General features: G+C 39.0%; 1 protein-coding gene and 1 pseudogene across 1 annotated transcript; both read left to right on the forward strand.

Annotated features, from left to right (window-relative positions):
* LOC117487178 overlaps positions 1–2,586 on the forward strand; it is a 30,425-nt pseudogene extending 27,839 nt beyond the window's left edge.
* On the forward strand, positions 114–7,486 carry LOC117487173 (zinc finger protein 239-like). The gene is made up of 3 exons (XM_034135831.1): positions 114–165; positions 5,112–5,168; positions 6,737–7,486. Exons 2-3 carry the CDS (start codon positions 5,112–5,114, stop codon positions 7,484–7,486), a joined length of 807 nt encoding a protein of 268 aa, XP_033991722.1. The 5' UTR covers positions 114–165.
* The last annotated feature ends 13,875 nt before the right edge of the window (positions 7,487–21,361 follow it).

Raw genomic sequence — 21,361 nt, forward strand, 5'->3', positions numbered from 1 at the left:
GTTTTGTCAAATTAATGGTCTCAAGGTTAACATTTAGAAAAACACTAAATGTTTATTTTAATTCCTGTGGTTTGCTAATAAGTAATGTGGTAATCTCTGTTATTGCAGATGGCTGAACTTCAGGTAGACGAGAACACAAGCAGCAGAAAGAGTTCATCAGCAGAGGTAAGTTACTTTAACCTTTAAAAGTGAAAATCCTGGTTAAATAATTATTCATATTTGAGTGAAAACAATGAAATTCTGTTTAAAGTTTAGCAGTCTAGAGTCCTGTTGATTTAGTTTTCAGAATTGTTTACATGGTTGCATTTGAGTCTAAACAATGAAGAATTAAAAAAGCGTTTGTTATACTGAGTGAATCATATTGGTTGCTAGGAAACATCTGGCAAAATCAATCAAAGATGTAAACAGGAAGTCACCTGTAGCAAATAGTGAGTGCTAAAGCTACAGTAGCATATACAAGGAGATGGTAACATCTGATCATTTACTCTGAGGTGGGAGAAGTACTCAGATCTTGTACTTGAGTAAAAGCAAAAGTACTCAGATCTTGTACTTGAGTAAAAGTACTCAGATCTTGAACTTGAGTAAAAGTAGAAGTACTCCGATCTTGTACTTGAGTGAAAGTAGAAGTACTCAGATCTTGTACTTGAGTAAAAGTACTCAGATCTTGTACTTGAGTAAAAGTATAAGTACTCAGATCTTGTAAAATGGAGTACCTCAAAATTACACCATTTACCTCTGAACTGTAGTGGAGGAGAAGTACAAAATAGCATAAAATGGAGTACCTCAAAATTGTACTTAAGTACAAGTACCTGAGTAAATGTACTTCCTACCTCTGAATTTACTGATTTAATGTGATCATTTAATTTTCATTATTTTCAAATTCATGGTGTAGATATTTGAATAGCTAGTGATACCTGGATACTATAACTAATTTATAAAACAATTAAACAAGTTTGTGTGCTTCAACCCTTTTAGTTTTTTGTATTTAGCTATACATAACTCTAACCTTATAACAGATAAAGTATGCAATATTCCATCATGATATTGGTTGAAAAAAACACTTTTAAATTTAGCATGTTTTGAATAATATTTAAAAAAATGTCTCTGTGAGCCAACCCCTTTGTATTCATTTAAAAACAAATCATTCTGAATCAATCAACCAATCAGTGTGTCTTTGTTGTTTTGTTGTATCAAGTTAATAGGTATTTATACTTCTTCCTTTATTCAGCGGTATTTTAGGCTACGACGAGTCAGAATGCATTCTCGGGTTTCATTAAAAACCTTACTTTACTTCTGTCACGTCCATTTTTAACTTGCATCAAGACATTCATATGTGTCCTCTAATACACTTGTGTCACTTTCTCTGTTGATTTATTGTTTTGTTTTATAGGAAGAGACCTGCAAAGACCCAGATAGACTTTATGATGATGGGGAGAAGAGTATCATCGGAGAACAGCTGGATCAACATCAGTCTACAGCCACGATAGGAAAACCATACACCTGTGACCAGTGTGAGAAGAGCTTTAGCCAGTCAGTCAATTTGAAGATTCACAAGCGAACCCACACTGGAGAAAAACCTTTCACCTGTGACCAGTGTGAGAAGAGCTTTAACCGGTCATACTCATTGAAGGTCCACCAGCGAACCCACACTGGAGAAAACCCCTACTCCTGTGACCTCTGTGAGATGAGCTTTAGCCAGTCAAGCTATTTGACGATTCACAAGCGAACCCACACTGGAGAAAAACCTTTCACCTGTGACCAGTGTGAGAAGAGCTTTAACCGGTCAGACTCATTGAAGGTCCACCAGCGAACCCACACTGGAGAAAAACCCTACTGCTGTGACCAGTGTGAGAAGAGCTTTAGCCAGTCAGGCTCATTGAAGGGCCACAAGCGAACCCACACTGGAGAAAAACCCTACTCCTGTGACCAGTGTGAGAAGAGCTTTATCCGGTCAGACGATTTGATGATTCACAAGCGAACCCACACTGGAGAAAAACCCTACTCCTGTGACCAGTGTGAGAAGAGCTTTAGCCAGTCAAACTATTTGACGATTCACCTGCGAACCCACACTGGAGAAAAACCCTACTCCTGTGACCAGTGTGAGAAGAGCTTTAGCCAGTCAAGCTATTTGACGATTCACAAGCGAACCCACACTGGAGAAAAACCCTACTCCTGTGACCAGTGTGAGAAGAGCTTTATCCGGTCAGACGCATTGAAGGGCCACCAGCGAACCCACACTGGAGAAAAACCCTACTCCTGTGACCAGTGTGAGAAAAGTTTCACGGACTCGCGCTCATTGAAGCGCCACCAGCGAACCCACTCCTTTGACCAGTGGGAGAAAGAGTTCAGTGACTCATACAGTGTGAAGCTCCACCAGCCTACCCACACTGGAGAAAGACCTGACGTCTGTGCTCACCCTGAGAAGAGTTTCAGAGAACCAGACCACATGGGAGAAAACCTTCACTAGTGCACTGAGACTGTTCAGAAAGAGTGAGGTGGACTGTTTGACACAACTCACTGTTAAAAGATGTTGTGTGGATTTTAAAAGTTGTTCAAATGTTCTCAATAATATTCAAATGCATGCACTTAAGTTGTCAACTTGTATTTTTTTCCACAGCAAAAACACACACAAAGCTCCCTAAAGAACAAGGCACCACAGTCACTTAAATGTAATAATGTTATAAATATGTGGTAATTGAACAACAAGCTCAAGCCTACTGATTTCTAAAAGTGTGTGTATAGAGCCTTTAGTCTCACATAAGCTAGATAGAGCGTCGCTTTGAACCATAAACTATTACCGTTGCTGACTGTACTCATTCAGGCCATTTTACCCTCAGAAAGAGGTTCCACAGGGGTCTATCCTTGGTCCATTCATGTTTACATTAGATGTTACATCACTTTTTCCAGTAGCCACACTTTCTCCTTCGACCTTTTCTCTGTTGGGGATGTTTGTAAGGCTCTAAAGGGCCTAGACCCCAATAAATCAGCAGGCCCAGACGATCTCCCCCCTTGTTTCTTACGTCTAGCTGCAGATATTATAGCCCAACCAGTGTGTCATGTTTTTAATCTTTCTATAACAAACAATGTCATTCCAGATGTTTGGAAAACTGCAAATGTTCTCCCCTTATTGAAAGGTGTGATCCCATGGTGATGAATAATTACAGACCAATTTCCAAGCTCTCTATTTTAGCTCAAGTACTTGAAAGGCTGGTGAATGATCAAATCAAAGAATATTTAAGCTTGAACAACATTCTATCTCCTCACCAGTCAGGCTTTAGGAAGCAGCACAGTACAGTAACGGCTGCTTTGAAAGTAGTGAATGACATTGTTGAAGGCTTGGACGCAAAGAGCTACTGTGCTGTCCTTTTTATAGACTTATCCAAGGCATTTTATACTGTGGACCATGGCATTTTATGCCAGAAGTTATCCCATATAGGCCTGTCTGACCTAGCTGTTGGTTGGTTTTCAAACTATCTTTTAAATCGCAAGCAATGTGTACAATTCAGCGGTCTCTCCTCAAGCTTTCTTATTGTGCCCAGAGGTGTTCCTCAAGGTTCGGTCTTGGGACTCACCCTTTTTTCAATTTATATAAATGATGTGCGTCAAAATATTGATGCCTCTGTACATCTATATGCAGATGATACTGTTCTATACTGTTGTGCTAGCACTGTTGCCCTTGCATTTGAACGTCTGCAGTCTGCTTTTGACACTTTTCAGTCATACCTGTTCCACCTCAGGTTGGTGTTAAATTCAGACAAGACAAAAGTCATGTTGTTTTCCAAGAAGAAAAAGTTACCAACTGTTCTTCCCTGCATCATGTCTGCCCAGCATAACGCCATTGAAGCTTTTCACACCTACAGAAACTGGACTATTGACTATCTATGACTACTAAGATTGACTATCTTTTAAGGAAACTGATATTAAAACTGGGATTCTTTTTTAGAAACAAGGCCTGCTTCTCCACAAGTGCTAGGAAACGGCTTGTAGCTGCCACATGTTTCCCGCTCTTGGACTACGGGGATGCTGTGTACATGAACGCCTCAGCTCACTCCCTTCATCTGCTGGACGCTGTTTACCATGGGGCTCTGAGGTTCATAACCAACTGTAAACCCCTCACACACCATTGCACGCTGTACTCTTTAGTTAACTGGACAACACTATCAATGCGCAGATCACTGCACTGGTACAAACTCATCTATACCGCTATGCTTGGACTGCTGCCCCTCTACATATCCACTTACATATCACACAAACAGTACAGCTATAGACTACGATCTCAAAATTACATCACTCTGTCCATCCCCTCAGTACGCACGGAGCTTGGGAAAAAAGCCATATCATACTCTGCCCCCTCAACCTGGAACACACTTCAGCAGAATACAAGTATACTTCGGGGCAATGGTGGATTTTGCATACAATACATTAAAGTAACATACACAGCACAACCCTCTATTTAAGCTAGAGGGAACAGATAACACAAATACAACAACAGCAAAGTCAAATCAAAATAAAACTTGAATTGGAACCTTTGAATTGTGTTACCATGGAAACACCAGTGCATCTTTCAAACCTGACCCACGTGAAGACGTCCATCAACCGGCACGAGTTATTGAAACTACTTTCACACATCAACGGTAAGAAAAACAGCGTTTCTGCAGCTGGGTCGTTTCTATGTGATGTTTACGGGAGCTATTGTTTGGCTGGCAGAGGGAGATTTATTTTACTCTTTCAAACTTATTTTGATATTTAATGAAAATAGAGTTTATTGTTCTGCATGTTGGATACTGGGACTGAAATGTATGACCTGCTTTCTCTGCACAAGTAAGACTGATTTATTGTCTTTATTTATATTTGTAATATATGGCTTTACCTTATTTTAAAGCTGCATTTATTTAAAAAATGCACAAACTAAAGCACAACAAGATATGTGTCTATTATGTGTCAGATGTGCAAGTGTCTAACTGGATGGACTCCATCTCTCTTTGAGCTTTGTGGTAGTGATTGTTTTGTCAAATTAATGGTCTCAAGGTTAACATTTAGAAAAACACTAAATGTTTATTTTAATTCCTGTGGTTGGCTAATAAGTAATGTGGTAATCTCTGTTATTGCAGATGGCTGAACTTCAGGTAGACGAGAACACAAGCAGCAGAAAGAGTTCATCAGCAGAGGTAAGTTACTTTAACCTTTAAAAGTTTTTATGTTTCATGTGGAACCTACTTGAGCAGGTCTCCCTTGAAAAAGAGATCAATGATCTCAATGGGATACACCTGGATAAATAAAGGTTTGAAATGAAATGAAAAGTAATTATTCATATTTGAGTGAAAACAATGAAATTCTGTTTAAAGTTTAGCAGTCTAGAGTCCTGTTGATTTAAGTCTTCAGAATTGTTTACATGGTTGCATTTGAGTCTAAACAATGAAGAATTAAAAAAGCGTTCGTTACACTGAGTGAATCATATTGGTTGCTAGGAAACATCTGGCAAAATCAATCAAAGATGTAAACAGGAAGTCACCTGTAGCAAATAGTGAGTGCTAAAGCTACAGTAGCATATACAAGGAGATGGTAACATCTGATCATTCACATTTACTCTGAGGTGGGAGAAGTACTCAGATATTGTACTTGAGTGAAAGTAGAAGTACTCAGATCTTGTACTTGAGTAAAAGTAGAAGTACTCAGATCTTGTACTTGAGTAAAAGTAGAAGTACCAGAGTGTAGGAATACTCTGTTACAGTAAAAGTCCTGCATTCAAAATGTTCCTCAAGTAAAAGTAGAAAAGTATTATCATCAAAATATAGTTAAAGTAGCGACAGTAAAAGTATTCATTGTGCAGATTGGTCCATTTCAGAATAATATATATGATATGTTTTATAATGATTGATCATGAAAGTGTTCTCAAAGCTGGTAAAGGTGCAGCTAGTTTGAATGACTTTGTATACTGCAGGGTAGCTTGTGGATTCACTCCAGGTGGAACTAAAGTCTGATTCAACACTTGATTAGATTTCACATCATTCATCCACATCTGTGAAGTAACTAAAGGTTTTAAATACATGTAGTGGAGTAAAAGTACACCATTTACCTCTGAACTGTAGTGGAGTAGAAGTACAAAGTAGCATAAAATGGAGTACCTCAAAATTGTACTTAAGTACAAGTACCTGAGTAAATGTACTTCCTACCTCTGAATTTACTGATATAATGTGATCATTTAATTTTCATTATTTTCAAATTCACGGTGTAGATATTTGAATAGCTAGTGATACCTGGATACTATAACTAATTTATAAAACAATTAAACAAGTTTGTGTGCTTCAACCCTTTTAGTTTTTTGTATTTAGCTATACATAACTCTAACCTTATAACAGATAAAGTATGCAATATTCCATCATGATATTGGTTGAAAAAAACACATTTAAATTTAGCATGTTTATGTTAATATTTAAAAAAATGTCTCTGTGAGAGCCAACCCCTTTGTATTTATTTTAAAAACAAATCAGTCCGAATCAATCAACCAATCAGTGCGTCTTTGTTATTTTGTTGTATCAAGTTAATAGGTATTTATACTTCTTCCTTTATTCAGCGGTATTTTAGGCTACGACGAGTCAGAATGCATTCTCGGGTTTCATTAAAAACCTTACTTTACTTCTGTCACGTCCATTTTTAACTTGCATCAAGACATTCATATGTGTCCTCTAATACACTTGTGTCACTTTCTCTGTTGATTTATTGTTTTGTTTTATAGGAAGAGACCTGCAAAGACCCAGATAGACTTTATGATGATGGGGAGAAGAGTATCATCGGAGAACAGCTGGATCAACATCAGTCTACAGCCACAATAGGAAAACCATACACCTGTGACCAGTGTGAGAAGAGTTTCTGGAGTTCAGGGATATTGAAGCGCCACAAACGTACCCACACTGGAGAAAAACCTTTCACCTGTGACCAGTGTGAGAAGAGCTTTAGCCAGTCAAGCGATTTGAAGATTCACAAGCGAACCCACACTGGAGAAAAACCTTTCACCTGTGACCAGTGTGAGAAGAGCTTTAGCCTGTCAAGCAATTTGAAGATTCACAAGCGAACCCACACTGGAGAAAAGCCCTACTCCTGTGACCTCTGTGAGAAGAGCTTTACCCAGTCAGGCAATTTGAAGATTCACAAGCGAACCCACACTGGAGAAAAACCTTTCACCTGTGACCAGTGTGAGAAGAGCTTTATCCAGTCAAGCAATTTGAAGATTCACAAGCGAACCCACACTGGAGAAAAGCCCTACTCCTGTGACCAGTGTGAGACAAGTTTCACGGACTCACGCTCATTGAAGCGCCACAAGTTAATCCACACTGGAGAAAAACCCTACACCTGTGACCAGTGTGAGAAGAGTTTCAGGGACTCGGACTCATTGAAGCGCCACCAGATAAACCACTCCTTTGACCAGTGGAAGAAAGAGTTCAGTGACTCATACAGTGTGAAGCTCCACCAGCCTACCCAGCCTTGACACAACTCACTGTTAAAAGATGTTGTGTGGATTTTAAAAGTTGTTCAAATGTTCTCAATAATATTCAAATGCATGTACTTAAGTTGTCAACTTGTATTTTTTCCAACAGCAATAACACACACAAAGCTCCCTAAAGAACAAGGCACCACAGTCACTTAAATGTAATAATGTTATAAATATGTGGTAATTGAACAACAAGCTAAAGCCTACTGATTTCTAAAAGTGTGTGTATAGAGCCTTTAGTCTCATATAAGCTAGATAGAGCGTCGCTTTGAACCATAAACTATTACCGTTGCTGACTGTACTCATTCAGGCCATTTTACCCTCAGAAAGAGGTTCCACAGGGGTCTATCCTTGGTCCATTCATGTTTACATTAGATGTTACATAACTCTTTCTAATCAATATTTTAATGTCAATTTTTTTTCTGATGCCGACGCTTTATCACAACCCTTAAATGTCAACAGTTAAACAGATGTCTGTGAATTATATAAAAAAATAACATCTTTAAAAAGCTTCAGAATATAGACAGAAATACAACTTGAAAGTCTGGTAGGTGAAAATGTCTTCCTCTAAACCAACGACCTTTAAATATATTGTAACAATCTATATAGCTATATATTTTGTAAGACAATACGGGTCAATACATATTAATGTAATACACATCACCATGAAACCTCAGTTATTAAATTGCATTAAGAGAAATATATTTTGTATGATACGTTAGTAAAATAAACTCCATAATGTGTTCATATCAACTAAACTCCAAATAAATAAAGGTTATGCTAACAGACTAAACTAGCCTCATCACTTTGACGAATTGCACAGAAAGAGTACGTGCTGAAGTTCCATGATGTTTTATAAAGAAAATAAAACCAAACATTACAAAAGAAAGATTCTACGTGCTACAGAATATACCCGAGGCAGCTCACCTTCTTCCTCATCTAAACCCCGGCATGCAACAGGTGGACTAAATACCATTAAACCACACCCAGGTAACAATTGCTGCGTGAGGTGCAAACAATTCATTATAATAATAGAAATAATTAATAATGACTAAATAATATATTCTGGATGTTTTCTTTCCACTATTATGGAAGCATTACTTGTCTCAGAAGGACATTATTTATAGTATTTTCTGTACATTTTATAAATTGTATAAGTGAATCCTGAGTTTTGTGTCTTTTATAATGAGTTTTTTTTAAATATTAAAGCCCATAAATTCATGAAAAATAAGAATGCAACACAACTGTTGAGCGTAATAGAGGAATATGTTTTACAAAAAAAGCCTTAGCCCTTTTTAATGTATTTTAATATTGTTTATTCTATATTTAACCCTTGTGCCCTCCTCGGGCATTTTTGTACATTTTTCCTGACTTTTTTTTTTGATTTGGTGATCATTTCAGCTGTGTTACAGCTTTTGGCATGGATTTTTGCAAGAAGTCTTCTGTTGAGTCACATTTTTGAAATCCAATGTCGTTTACTCTTACATGTTTTGTATACTCTCGTGATGCATTTTGCACCCTCTGGACCCCTTCGTGGCAAAAATGTACACGCTCATAGAAACTGCTATTAAATCATCATACATCAATATTTTATTAAACTCTTTTTTCCATGAATCACTTGAACAACTTCTAACGTGCTCAAAACTACCAAACATCCAATAATTTTCAGGATTTTAACCCTTTAAATGCCTGTTTCATTATTTTAATTATTTAATTTCTCTTAAAAAAAAACACAAAAAATGAATTTCTTTCAATATAATAATTAGTAGAGGGATGGAACTTTGGTGGTTATTAGAGTCTGGGATGTGTCAAAGATTAGCAACAAAATTGATTTGACTGCATTATTAATTTTTACGTAGTGTCAGATACTACCTCTGGACACCTTCGTGGCAAAAATGTACACGCCCAAAACAACTGCTATTAAATCATCATACATCAATATTTTTTTCTACTTTTTTTTCATGAATCACATATACAACTTCTCACGTACTCCAAACTACCAAACATTCAATCATTGGCAGGATTTTAACCCATTAAATGCCTGTTTAATTATTTTTAATTATTTCATTTCTCTAAAAAATGCCTCATTGACTTCCATTCAGACCACATTTGTTGATCTCATTGCCATTGCAGTATAAAACCATGCATTTTGTAATGTCAGCATTTCATTTAGAAGAAAAGTAGTGATATTTGATATTTCTACTCTATTCCAACAGATTACACAAGTCTCCGTGTAGGCCGATGCATTACATTCTTACATTTTTGCCAGTTATATTATGGAGCCGTGTGACTACCAGGGGGCCCCGAGAGTGGTGTGTGTGTGTGTGTGTATGTGTGTGTGTGCGTGTGCCTGTGTGTGTGTGTGTGTATATGTATGTGCGTGTGTGTGTGTGTATATGTGCGTGTGTGTGTGTGTGTGTGTGTGTGTGTCATTTCCAGCAGCAGACTAGCAGGTCCTGCAGCATGTGACCTGGTGCTCTCAGGTGATAGAACAACAATTTTTTAGGCCTGTGCACAACCAGCACACACCTCTCCTCCCTCTCCGTGTGTGTGTGTGTGTGTGAGAATCGTAAGCATGCACAGATCATTTCATGGGAAAAAAAGGCCATCTTTTGAGGGATGTGTTTGATGTGTCTTTGAAGAGCTGCTTGATTACTCAAAAACAAAAAACAACTGTTAGTGTGTTTATGCACCTGGCTGCCAAAGATAAAAATGCAGTTTGACCAAGGGCTTATTTCATTAGTGAGCAGAGAAGGAGAAAGACCTGGAGCAAAGAGAAGGAACTCAAATGAAGAAGCTTTTCAGTGCAGAAGAGACTTCAGAAATAATCTTGTAGTCTTCTTCTGCCAGCGAGCTGCAGGACTCATCTGAAGAAGACACAAGGTTCGAGCTGGGGTCTGACACTGAATGCTCTCTGGAGTCCAGCATTTCTTTGAGTTCCTCTGACCCTTCATCTGAAAGTGGAGAGGATACTGAGGGTCCGGCCCACCATCCACCACCACGGGGGGCTTTCTTCTCACAATCTGTGAGGACACCCTGGTTTTCCCCAGCTCCTGGGAGAACGACCTCCGTTCTTCTCTGTCCCCTCACTGTGGGTCGGACCCTCAGTGTCCTCTCCACTTTCAGATGAAGGGTCAGAGGAACTCAAAGAAATGCTGGACTCCAGAGAGCATTCAGTGTCAGACCCCAGCTCGAACCTTGTGTCTTCTTCAGATGAGTCCTGCAGCTCGCTGGCAGAAGAAGGCTGCAAGATTATTTCTGAAGTCTCTTCTGCACTGAAAAGCTTCTTCATTTGAGTTCCTTCTCTTTGCTCCAGGTCTTTCTCCTTCTCTGCTCACTAATGAAATAAGCCCTTGGTCAAACTGCATGTTTATCTTTGGCAGCCAGGTGCATAAACAATCAAGCAGCTCTTCAAAGACACATCAAACACATCCCTCAAAAGATGGCCTTTTGTTCCCATGAAATGATCTGTGCATGCTTACAGATTCTCACACACACACGGAGAGGGAGGAGAGGTGTGTGCTGGTTGTGCACAGGCCTAAAAAAATGTTGTTCTATCACCTGAGAGCACCAGGTCACATGCTGCAGGACCTGCTAGTCTGCTGCTGGAAATGACACACACACACACACACACACACACACACACACACACACACACACACACACACACACACACACACACACACACACACACACACACACACACACACACACACACACACACACACACACACACACACACACACACACACACACACACACACCACTCTCGGGGCCCCCTGGTAGTCACACGGCTCCATAAAATAACTGGCAAAAATGTAAGAATTTAATGCATCAGCCTACAGTGGGAAACTTGTGTAATCTGTTGGAATAGAGTAGAAATATCAAATATCACTACTTTTCTTCTAAATGAAATGCTGACATTACAAAATGCATGGTTTTATACTGCAATGGCAATGAGATCAACAAATGTGGTCTGAATGGAAGTCAATGAGGCATTTTTGAGATAAATGAAATAATGAAAATAATTAAACAGGCATTTAAAGGGTTAAAATCGAAACCGAAAATGGTAGTTTTGAGTAGTTAGAAGTTGTCTATGTGATTCATGAAAAAAAAGTAGAAAAAGATATTGATGTATGATGATTTAATAGAAGTTATTATGGGCGTGTACATTTTTGCCACGAAGGTGTCCAGAGGTAGTATCTGATACTACGTAAAAAATAATAATGCAGTCAAATCAATTTTGTTGCTAATCTTTGACACATCCAAGACTCTAATAACCACCAAAGTTCCATCCCTCTACTAATTATTATATTGAAAGAAATTCATTTTTTGTGTTTTTTTGTAATAAATAATGAAATAATTCAAATAATTAAACAGGCATTTAAAGGGTTAAAATCCAGAAAAGTATTGAATGTTTGCTAGTTCTGAGTATGTTATAAGTTGTATATGTGATTCATGAAACAAAAAGTAGAAAGAAATATTGATATATGATGATTTAATAGAAGTTATTATGGGCGTGTACATTTTTGCCACGAAGGTGTCCAGAGGTAGTATCTGACACTACGTACAAAATAATAATGCAGTGAAATCAATTTTGTTGCTAATCTTTGACACATCCAAGACTCTAGTAACCACCAAAGTTCCATCCCTCTACTAATTATTATATTGAAAAGAATTCATTTTTTGTGTTTTTTGTCATAAATAATGAAATAATTCAAATAATGAAACAGGCGTTTAAAGGGTTAAAATCCTGAAAATTATTGAATGTTTGCTAGTTTTGAGTACGTTATAAGTTGTTTAAGTGATTCATGAAAAAAAAAGTAGAAAGAAATGTTGATGTATGATGATTTAGTAGCAGTTATTATGGGCGTGTACATTTTTGCCACGAAGGGGTCGAAAGGTTGAAAATTCGAGGAGGGCACAAGGGTTAAATGTTCTTGTCTGTTTTTGATTTGTTTATTTTGCGTTTTGTATGCACCTGTTCCTAAGGGTAAATTGTGAAATATATCTGAAAGCCAAGTTGTATTGCACTTGTAGATGTTTCTATTGTAAAAAGGTATTTTCCAGCCACCAGATGGTAGTGTCGACCTGCTTACCTCCAGCCCATGACTTCCTGTAGCTCACAGTCAAAAGAGCAGGAACTGAAAGATGACCGCCTGCTGCTACCTCATTTATCAAGCCAAAATAAAGTACAGTGAAAAAAACACCGCAAAATGCTTGGATTTATTCTGCAGCTCACACACTGTTGTGACAAGAAACCACTACTGTTGAATTTCGCAAACTAAAGCAAAACTTAGTAAAATAAATCTGCTAGATGAATAATGGCATAGCCTCAGCTGAACAACACACACTTACCTAATTCACAGCTCGTTTCCTGGCCTGAACAACGGCAGCATTTCGTCACATTAGCCTGAGTCACACACACCACATGTGTTCATTCTGTCATACTGAAAGGGAGGGGTGTGTTCCCGAAACATGCACCACAATCTGCCAGTAACACCAGTGATCTTGGAATAATACAAAGTGCCCAGGGAGTTGGTTGTGTTTCACTTTTCAATTGAGCATTTGGAACAAATCGTGAACCGACGGAGCCAGTGGAGTGTAATGACTGTTTACTCTGAACTGGAGGAAAATGGTGGACAAAAATAATTCCTTTTCCTCTGACATGCTTTTGGCTCTGTTGTCTGGCTTAGGGTTAGTGCAAGTGATTCTGGACAGTGGGCTGTAATACAAAACTAATACAAAATATATATATAAAAAGTAAGTAAACTTTGACATAAAGAAACACTAATAAAAACTCCTTGGCATTTCATTGGCTGTATTAAAGTCAAAGTCAACTTTATTGTCAATCTTTCAGTTTGTGTGTACAGACGGAGAGATCCCGAATACAAAAATACAAATGTAAATAATAATACTAATAACAATATAAAACATCTTTGTCCTTCCACACCCTTGACTCTGTTGACGTTTTTTCTTGAACTGCCTCATTGTAATCCTGACCAGTAATAAGAGGCACCCGATGAGACGTATTCCTGCAGGTGACTCACTAACTGAACACATGAACTACAGCCAGAGTCAGCGCAGCATGCCGTCTGTCGGCTGCACACACAGCTGCGGGTAAAACGCTCAGTGGCCTTAAGTCATGAACAGCTAGGCTCCAGATTTAGACAAACAATGCTCATTGTTGATCAGACAGGAGAGGAGGATATATCCTGTTTTCATATCAGTATGTAGTGTCTCTACTGGGACATGTCTCCATGCTCTAATGTTCAAAAAGCTCTTTATTTTTCTCATACTGCCTGTGCTGCAGCACCTCTTTTCACCCTCTGTCTGAATACATAATCTGTTTCATATTTAATACTCCATAATTCCATATATTTTTAATATATATATATATATATATATATATTTGTATATATATATATAATATCTGCATGTATATTTTCTATTTTGACATGTATATTTTATATTTTATATTTTATTTTATTTTATTTCTATTCTTGTATATTTTTGTTTTATTGTAAAATGCCTTTTATGCTGCTGTAACAAAAACAATTTCCCAATTTGGGATCAATAAAGTACGATCTATCTATCTATCTATCTAACCAGAGCCCAGTCTGCTCTGATTGGTTAGCTGCTTAGAGATGTCCTTCCCCTTAGCCAATCACGTACAATGTGTTGGAGTGCTAGCCAATAGAAGCGCAAGTGTTACATAGTGATGTCACTGTAAACAAAGGAGTACAATGGAGGTGCAGGGCCACAATTCCATCTGGAGAACTTTGGGATTTTAGCCTTTGCAGACCATTTACATGCACACAAACCTATATAACACACTACAGGAAAGGAGAAACCCTAAAAGCACAATTGGGCCTCTTTAACGTAGTTATGGTGTGATGACACGGATATTGTCAACACGTTCAGACTTATACATACCTTTTAACATCTGAGTTGTGGTTTATTTATCTTTTGTTTTGTTGTTTAAGGACCTATATCTTAATGTGCTGTTGTTCTCATCCAGTCTTTTATTTTTGTTATATTCACCTGTGAGTGCTGCAGAATCGTCAGTTGGCCCAATATGAGTCTCCAGCCACGCTATCAGCCATGTGAAGTTATACTTATGCTGCACTCATGTAACAATTATGAGCGGTTGAGTGGAAACACCAATCACGTCTGTCTCCTTTTTGTAATTGTATTCCGAGTTGGATATGTTAGGGATTTGCAAAAACAACTTTAATGTAACGTGTCACAATCGCTTTGCAAACATGGCAGCAACAGCACCATTACTGACAGTTTAATCAACTTTAATCTCAAAGGAGATATGCACTGTTTCCTTGTATTGGCCTCCCCTTGTTAATGAACCAGCCACAAATATGCAACTCAGCCAAAAAAAAAGCTTTTCCTGTTCTTCCAGTCCTGATTATTTATTTATTATTTATCACACAGGCACAGCAGTGCTTTGGGATGTTAACGTCAGCAAGCAAACATGATAACGTATTGATCTATAGCGTCTTTGTTTGGTTAAGCAGTTGCTAATAAGCTATCAAGTTGTCATTATTCTTGAAGGTATGAAGTCAAAAATTGGATGTAAAATGTCGCCCTCATTATGGTGCTAAATGAGAAGTAAAGGGATTACCAAATTACAACTTATTCTGAGGAGAACCTGAATGTTTGTATCAAATGACATGCCATTTCTTCTTGAAGTTGTCGAAACATTTCACTCAAAACCAAGAAAGTCAACCTCATGGTCGAATATGTGGAAAAATATTTGTCCAAAATGTTATGGCCGAACATGGTAAAGAGTGGTGCAAAAACGAGTCCAAAAACCCGGAAATAAATAGCTTCTTAACATTTCCAGTTCACTCGTCTCAAAGTCAACGTTTTTTTTTAACGTGTTTGAAGTTAGAAGCCCGAAATAAGGTCTGATGGTTTAAACAAGCTTTCTTCTCCAACATAAAACACGTTAGTAATTACCCCACTTGCGAATGACAGAAACCAGGATGTGTCATAAAAATGGCGGTTGCTAACAAGTGACTAAATGAGACAACTAAACGTCATCACGTTAGCCACCTTTAGCTTAGCGGTGGTGATGCGCAGCCATGCGACCAAGATGTAGTTCGTTTACAGCCTGATGTTAGCTTTTTACTTCTGGCTATTGCATTTATGCTTAAAAAATCACAAAGTATGTGAGTTTATCCTGCTGAACAAATGTGTATCATGCATGCGTGTTTGCCACTGAACTTTTCTGCAATACACCAAAATCAAATGGGAAAATCCCATTGCTTATTGTCGAGGGAGCTCTTGCGATAGGTCTGGCCTACAAAAATCCGTCATCACTGCACCACCCCATCTGACTAGAGATATTGAACCTTCTTCATTGAACAGAAACCAGACACAGAGAGCTTTGTGAGCCAGTCTGGTGACAACAATTCAAATTTGAATTCACTAAACTTTGGCTTTGTCTGAACCCTCTACCCACTGTGGTCGACTGTGAGGAGCACAGTGGCTCGGGGTGAAATCAGGGACAAATCTCTGCAGCACACACACACACACACACACACACACACACACACACACACACACACACACACACACACACACACACACACACACACACACACACACACACACACACACACACACACACACACACACACACACACACACACACACACACAAGGGGGGCAAAGGGATTGGAAGTTGAGTCAACTCTAAACAAAGTTGTTCCCTTTACTTCCTAACAAGCAGATTTCCTCTCACGGTGATTCTGTGACATTGTTTGACTGTCAGCACACCATCCAATTATGACCTGCTCCACTACCTGCTGGGGGGGAAAGAGACCCACAGGAGGAAAACATGACACATTTGGGACTGGAGAAACAAAGACGGACAGGAAGGGTAATCGGAGGAGAAAGAGAAAGGTGAAAGGAGTCTACATGCAGGGGGTAGAGAGGAAGAAGACGTCACGAAAGACTGAGAGGGAAAACCTCTGAAGCAAAGTGTGTGTCGGAGAACTTTGGGGAGGATTTATGGAGCGCTGGTGATAAAAAGCCCCGGCTTCTTCCTCTGAAGTCAGGCAGAGAAAGGCAAGCCGACGGGCAGACACACACATCCTCCAACACACACAGCCTCTAACACACACTGCCTCCAACACACACAGCCTCTAACACACACTGCCTCCAACACACACTGCCTCTAACGCACACTGACTCCAACACACACTGCCTCCAACACACACTGCCTCTAACACACACTGCCTCCAACACACACTGCCACAACCTCATTCACAGGCAAAGGGCATGCACAATGCTGGCTCTTACACAACACCAAATCCACACACACACACACACACACACACACACACACACACACACACACACACACACACACACACACACACACACACACACACACACACACACACACACACACACACACACACACACACACACACACACACAGCATGGGAGTTCTGACTCATGTTTAGTTGGAAGTGTCTTCACTGAGATCAACTTCCTGACTTTTTGAGTAACAGACATTTGACTGTTGCTAGTGACGGCTTGACAGATAGAAAGATAGACGGATAGATACAAATGTATATATAAAAAGGTGGATGTTTCAATATATACAGTGGTGCATAAGTGTTCAATTAAATATTATAGTTAAAAACCAGGTCATTATTCTACTGTAAGTGATATGAGTATTGACTATAGATGTGTCTAATTATTGCTAATTTTATTGATTTAAAACTGATTTTATAGCTTTGGCCCGAAAACAATATACGTTTTCTTTATCCATTTCAGTTTAAGTCTAGCAATTTCTCTATCACAATAGAGTGCTGTGATTGACCAAATATAATCAAGTGTTTAGGAAAGCAAAGCTAACCGGCTCCTGGCTCCAGATTTATATTTGACATACAAATATTTGAGCTGTTTTGATCTGTTCTCCTAACCTTGGTATGAAGATGAATAAGGGTATTTTGCAAAAATGTTCAACTATTCCCTTTATGACTTACTGCAAAGGAGCGAAGAAAATCAACGTGAGTGTTTTACGCTGACAGGCAAACGATCCCTGCTGTGTTGAATCCACCAACTTCAATTTTCTGGCTCTCTTTGGATTTGATTTGAGGCCAGCTGCTCGGGGAACGATGGTCTAGATTTCACAAAGAGCCTCAATTCACACCGGCCTCTCTTACAGACTGTTCGCTGATGAATACACCTGCTGTCGATACTGTTACAGGTGGGACACACACACTTGTAATTTAGAATCAGAATCAGAAACAGGTTTATTACCAGGTAGGTTGACATGTACCTCAGGGAGAGCAACAGAGGAGGGATCCCTCTCCCAGTAAAACTGTAAAAGTAAAACTAAACAAAAATTTAAAAACACATATAGAAAACTATTTTAAGAAAACTATAATAACATTACAAAATATTTAATGGCAAACACCCTATCCGTTTTTAAGAGTGCGCTTAAGACCTTCCTGTTTGATAAAGCTTATAGTTAGGGCTGATTAGATTCAGCCCTTAGTTTTGCTGCTATAGGCTTAGACTGTCGGGGGACACCTTACTTCTTCCTTCTCTCTGTCTGTACCTGTGTACTCTCATGTTCCGAATAAAATTTCTTTTTGGTGTCTATCTACGCCGGGATCCTGAGTCCTGCATCCTGAGTTCTGGATCCTGAGTCCTGATCTGAGTCCTGGACTTCGAGTGAACCTGTCTCTGTGGTCCTGCCTGACTCTCATCATACTACTTCCCTGATGGCTCCCACAGGATTGTTGACATGCTCGTGGATTCATCTTCTTATTATAGACACACGCATTCCCAAACATTTGGACTACCTATGCTGTGAAATGTATTATCTTTTTGATTTACACACGGCATCTATTGCACGTCTGTCCGTCCTGGGAGAGGGATCCCTCCTCTGTTGCTCTCCCTGAGGTTTCTCCCATGTTCCCCTTTAAACTGTGGGGTTTCTCTCTGGAAGTGTTTCCTTGTACGATGTGAGGGTCTAAGGACAGAGGGTGTCGTATTGTCATACTGATATTCTGTACAAACTGTGGAGTCCACTAAATGTAACATTTGTGATATTGGGCAAATAAACATTGATTGATTGATTTAAAAATGTGGCAGTATTTACATTGAAATAGAATTGGAATCAAATATGGGCAGTAATAAAAAACAAGATATTGTGTACATTGTGTGCATTAATGTAATGCATAGGGTTTATGATGTAATGAATGGGAAAAAGGAAAGGATGTTTATGTTTTTAAACCTTAACATGCTCATCAGATTAGCATTGTGTTGGAGGAGACTTGGTATATAAACTGTGTACCTCAGTGTGGTTAGAGTGAAACCTCTGAGCAATAACCACACAAACCCCAGAGTTAATCTCATAGTTGCGAGTTGGTTTAAATGACTTAGTGTTGAGTGGCATTAGATGCAGGGAAATGATGCTTCCCATTAGCTTGTGTTTAATCCATGAATACAGCTGCTGCCACTTAATGGTACTTTAAAGGCACATGAATTATTCAAAAGTGAAAATCAGTATAAAGTATCCAAATCTGTCAAAGACGTAAAAAAGATTGAAAAAGACACAAGTAATCTACATGATTTAATAAGACATAATGACAAGCTTTAAGTGAGGTATGCATCGTTTTTAAAGGGCCCATGTCATGGCCATTTCTACTGATCATGATTCCATTGTTGAGGTCTACTAGAATAGATTTACATTGTTCAATGTTCCAAACTCACATTGGTTTCTCATACAGCATCTCTGTATAGTATGTGTATTCACTCTCTGTCCTACACGGCTTGTTGGAGCTCCTGCCCCCCCCTCCCTGTGAGCCCACTGTGCTCTGATTGGTCAGCTCGCCCACTCTGTTCTGATGAGTCCACCACCGTTACAGCGGAACATCAGTGATTATGTGTTACAACGGCGTTTGTTAGCAACCAGAAAATGACACCAGTAAGGACAAACAGATGAGAATGCTGCGTGGGGTCTGGGTGCCGTCTGGGCGGGACGTTGCGCGGCTCGTTGCTGCGTGGGGTCTGCGAGACAGCGAGACATCGCGAATGGACGCGGGAAGGAGGGGATGCTGAGGGGGCTGCAGCACCCCCATCTGTGAGGCTCCACTAGCACCCGCACCCCTAAACGCGGCGCACCGACAGTGTAAGCGCGCCACAGTTTCGCCGCTGCGAGGCTCCACTAGCAACCCCTCGCCCCCCAGCGTGTCCCAGTTTTGCCGCAGAGAGAGTGTGTGTGTGTGAGGAGCTCCACGGATTGGTCCATTTGGACCAATGGGTCCATTTGGGTATGGGCACGGCACTGTACCCAGGAAGAAAAAGAGAAATCTCCAACGAGGCGTTCTGGGGCAGCATAGACAGGTATTTTCTGTGTTCGAGTTTCACTGGGTGTACTTTGAGGGTTTGTGACTCTGCAGAACGTTTACATGCAGAAAAAGCTACATAACAAGGGGACGGGTAATAACCAGAAAAGCATGACATGGGACCTTTAAATAACTTTATATAGCATGGATACGGAAGATGATGGGGGCCAAATATGAAAAATGTAATTCTTACAAAAAAAGTGATTTTTCAGTCACAAATGTAAAACAATTGATTATTGATTATATACATTTTTTTTGACAGTTTTCACATTTTTGAATCTTCTTTTTTACAATGGAAATACAAGTGTGTGTACAACTAGACATACAAATCAATGCACCACATTTCAGCTTAAATATTGGGCTTATCTTCAAGAGCAAGAAAATGTCAAAGAAATGTCCGTACAGACAAATTATGATGATGTGATTATGCTCAAATTAAAACATTGCAAGGCATGAAGTGTCCTCCACCCTGCCTCAAGTTTCTTAAAAAAAAAACTAGAAATAAACAGGAAGTTTGGTTATGAAGCATACAAAATAAAAGCATGGAAGTAGCCACATTTAGGAGTAAAATGACTTACTGTACAGCAACACAAAAGACACTTACAAGCTCTGAGTAATTGCTATACACACACAGATTCAGCATTACATCTGCATATTAGATACAAAAATACCCTTATAGCGTTTATAGAAGGGTTTTTATGCATATAGTACATAGTTATATTTTATTATATTTTAATGTACTCAGTTACTCACATACTTATATATTTTTTAATAGCTTTTATATTATAATGATCTTTTATTTGTATATGTTGCTATGTATTCTTCATTTTGTGTCTCTGTTTGCACCAAAAACTAAAGTAAATTCCACGTAAACCAATTTGGGAATACAATACATGTAAAAGCATGGAATAAACCACGTTTTGGAGTAAACACAAAATACACTTACAAACTCTGACTTTGCTACATAAACTACTCTGCAGCGTTATACCTGCATATACGTTACAGAAATACCCTTAAAAGTGTTCATAAAAAAGTGTTTTTATGCATATCATAATCGGAAAAGGTGTTGTTAATCTGGATAATTTCACACCGGTCACCTATGATGATGTGATTATGCTCAAAATAAAAACTATGCAAGGCATGAAGTGGCCTCCACCCTGCGTCAAGCTTCTCAACAAAAGCTAGTACTGAACAGGAAGTTTGGTCATGAAGCATACAAAATAAAAGCATGGAGTAAACCACTTTTGGGGGTTAAAATCAATTACAGCAACCTGAACAACATCCGTGCGCTTTGGGACATTGCTCAATACATTATGGTGCCGCGTGAAACCTGCATATTAGATTCAAAAACACCCTAAAACACGTTTTTACAAAAGGGCTTTTACGCACACCACAGTCGGAAAATGTGTTGTTAATCTGGCTAACTTTACACCGGTCACCTTTCTTTGATCCCGACCCCGCAGCCAATCAGCGGCCGGCAGAGA

This window comes from Trematomus bernacchii, unplaced genomic scaffold, assembly GCF_902827165.1.
Source record: "Trematomus bernacchii unplaced genomic scaffold, fTreBer1.1, whole genome shotgun sequence".
In the NCBI taxonomy this organism is placed as follows: domain Eukaryota; kingdom Metazoa; phylum Chordata; class Actinopteri; order Perciformes; family Nototheniidae; genus Trematomus; species Trematomus bernacchii.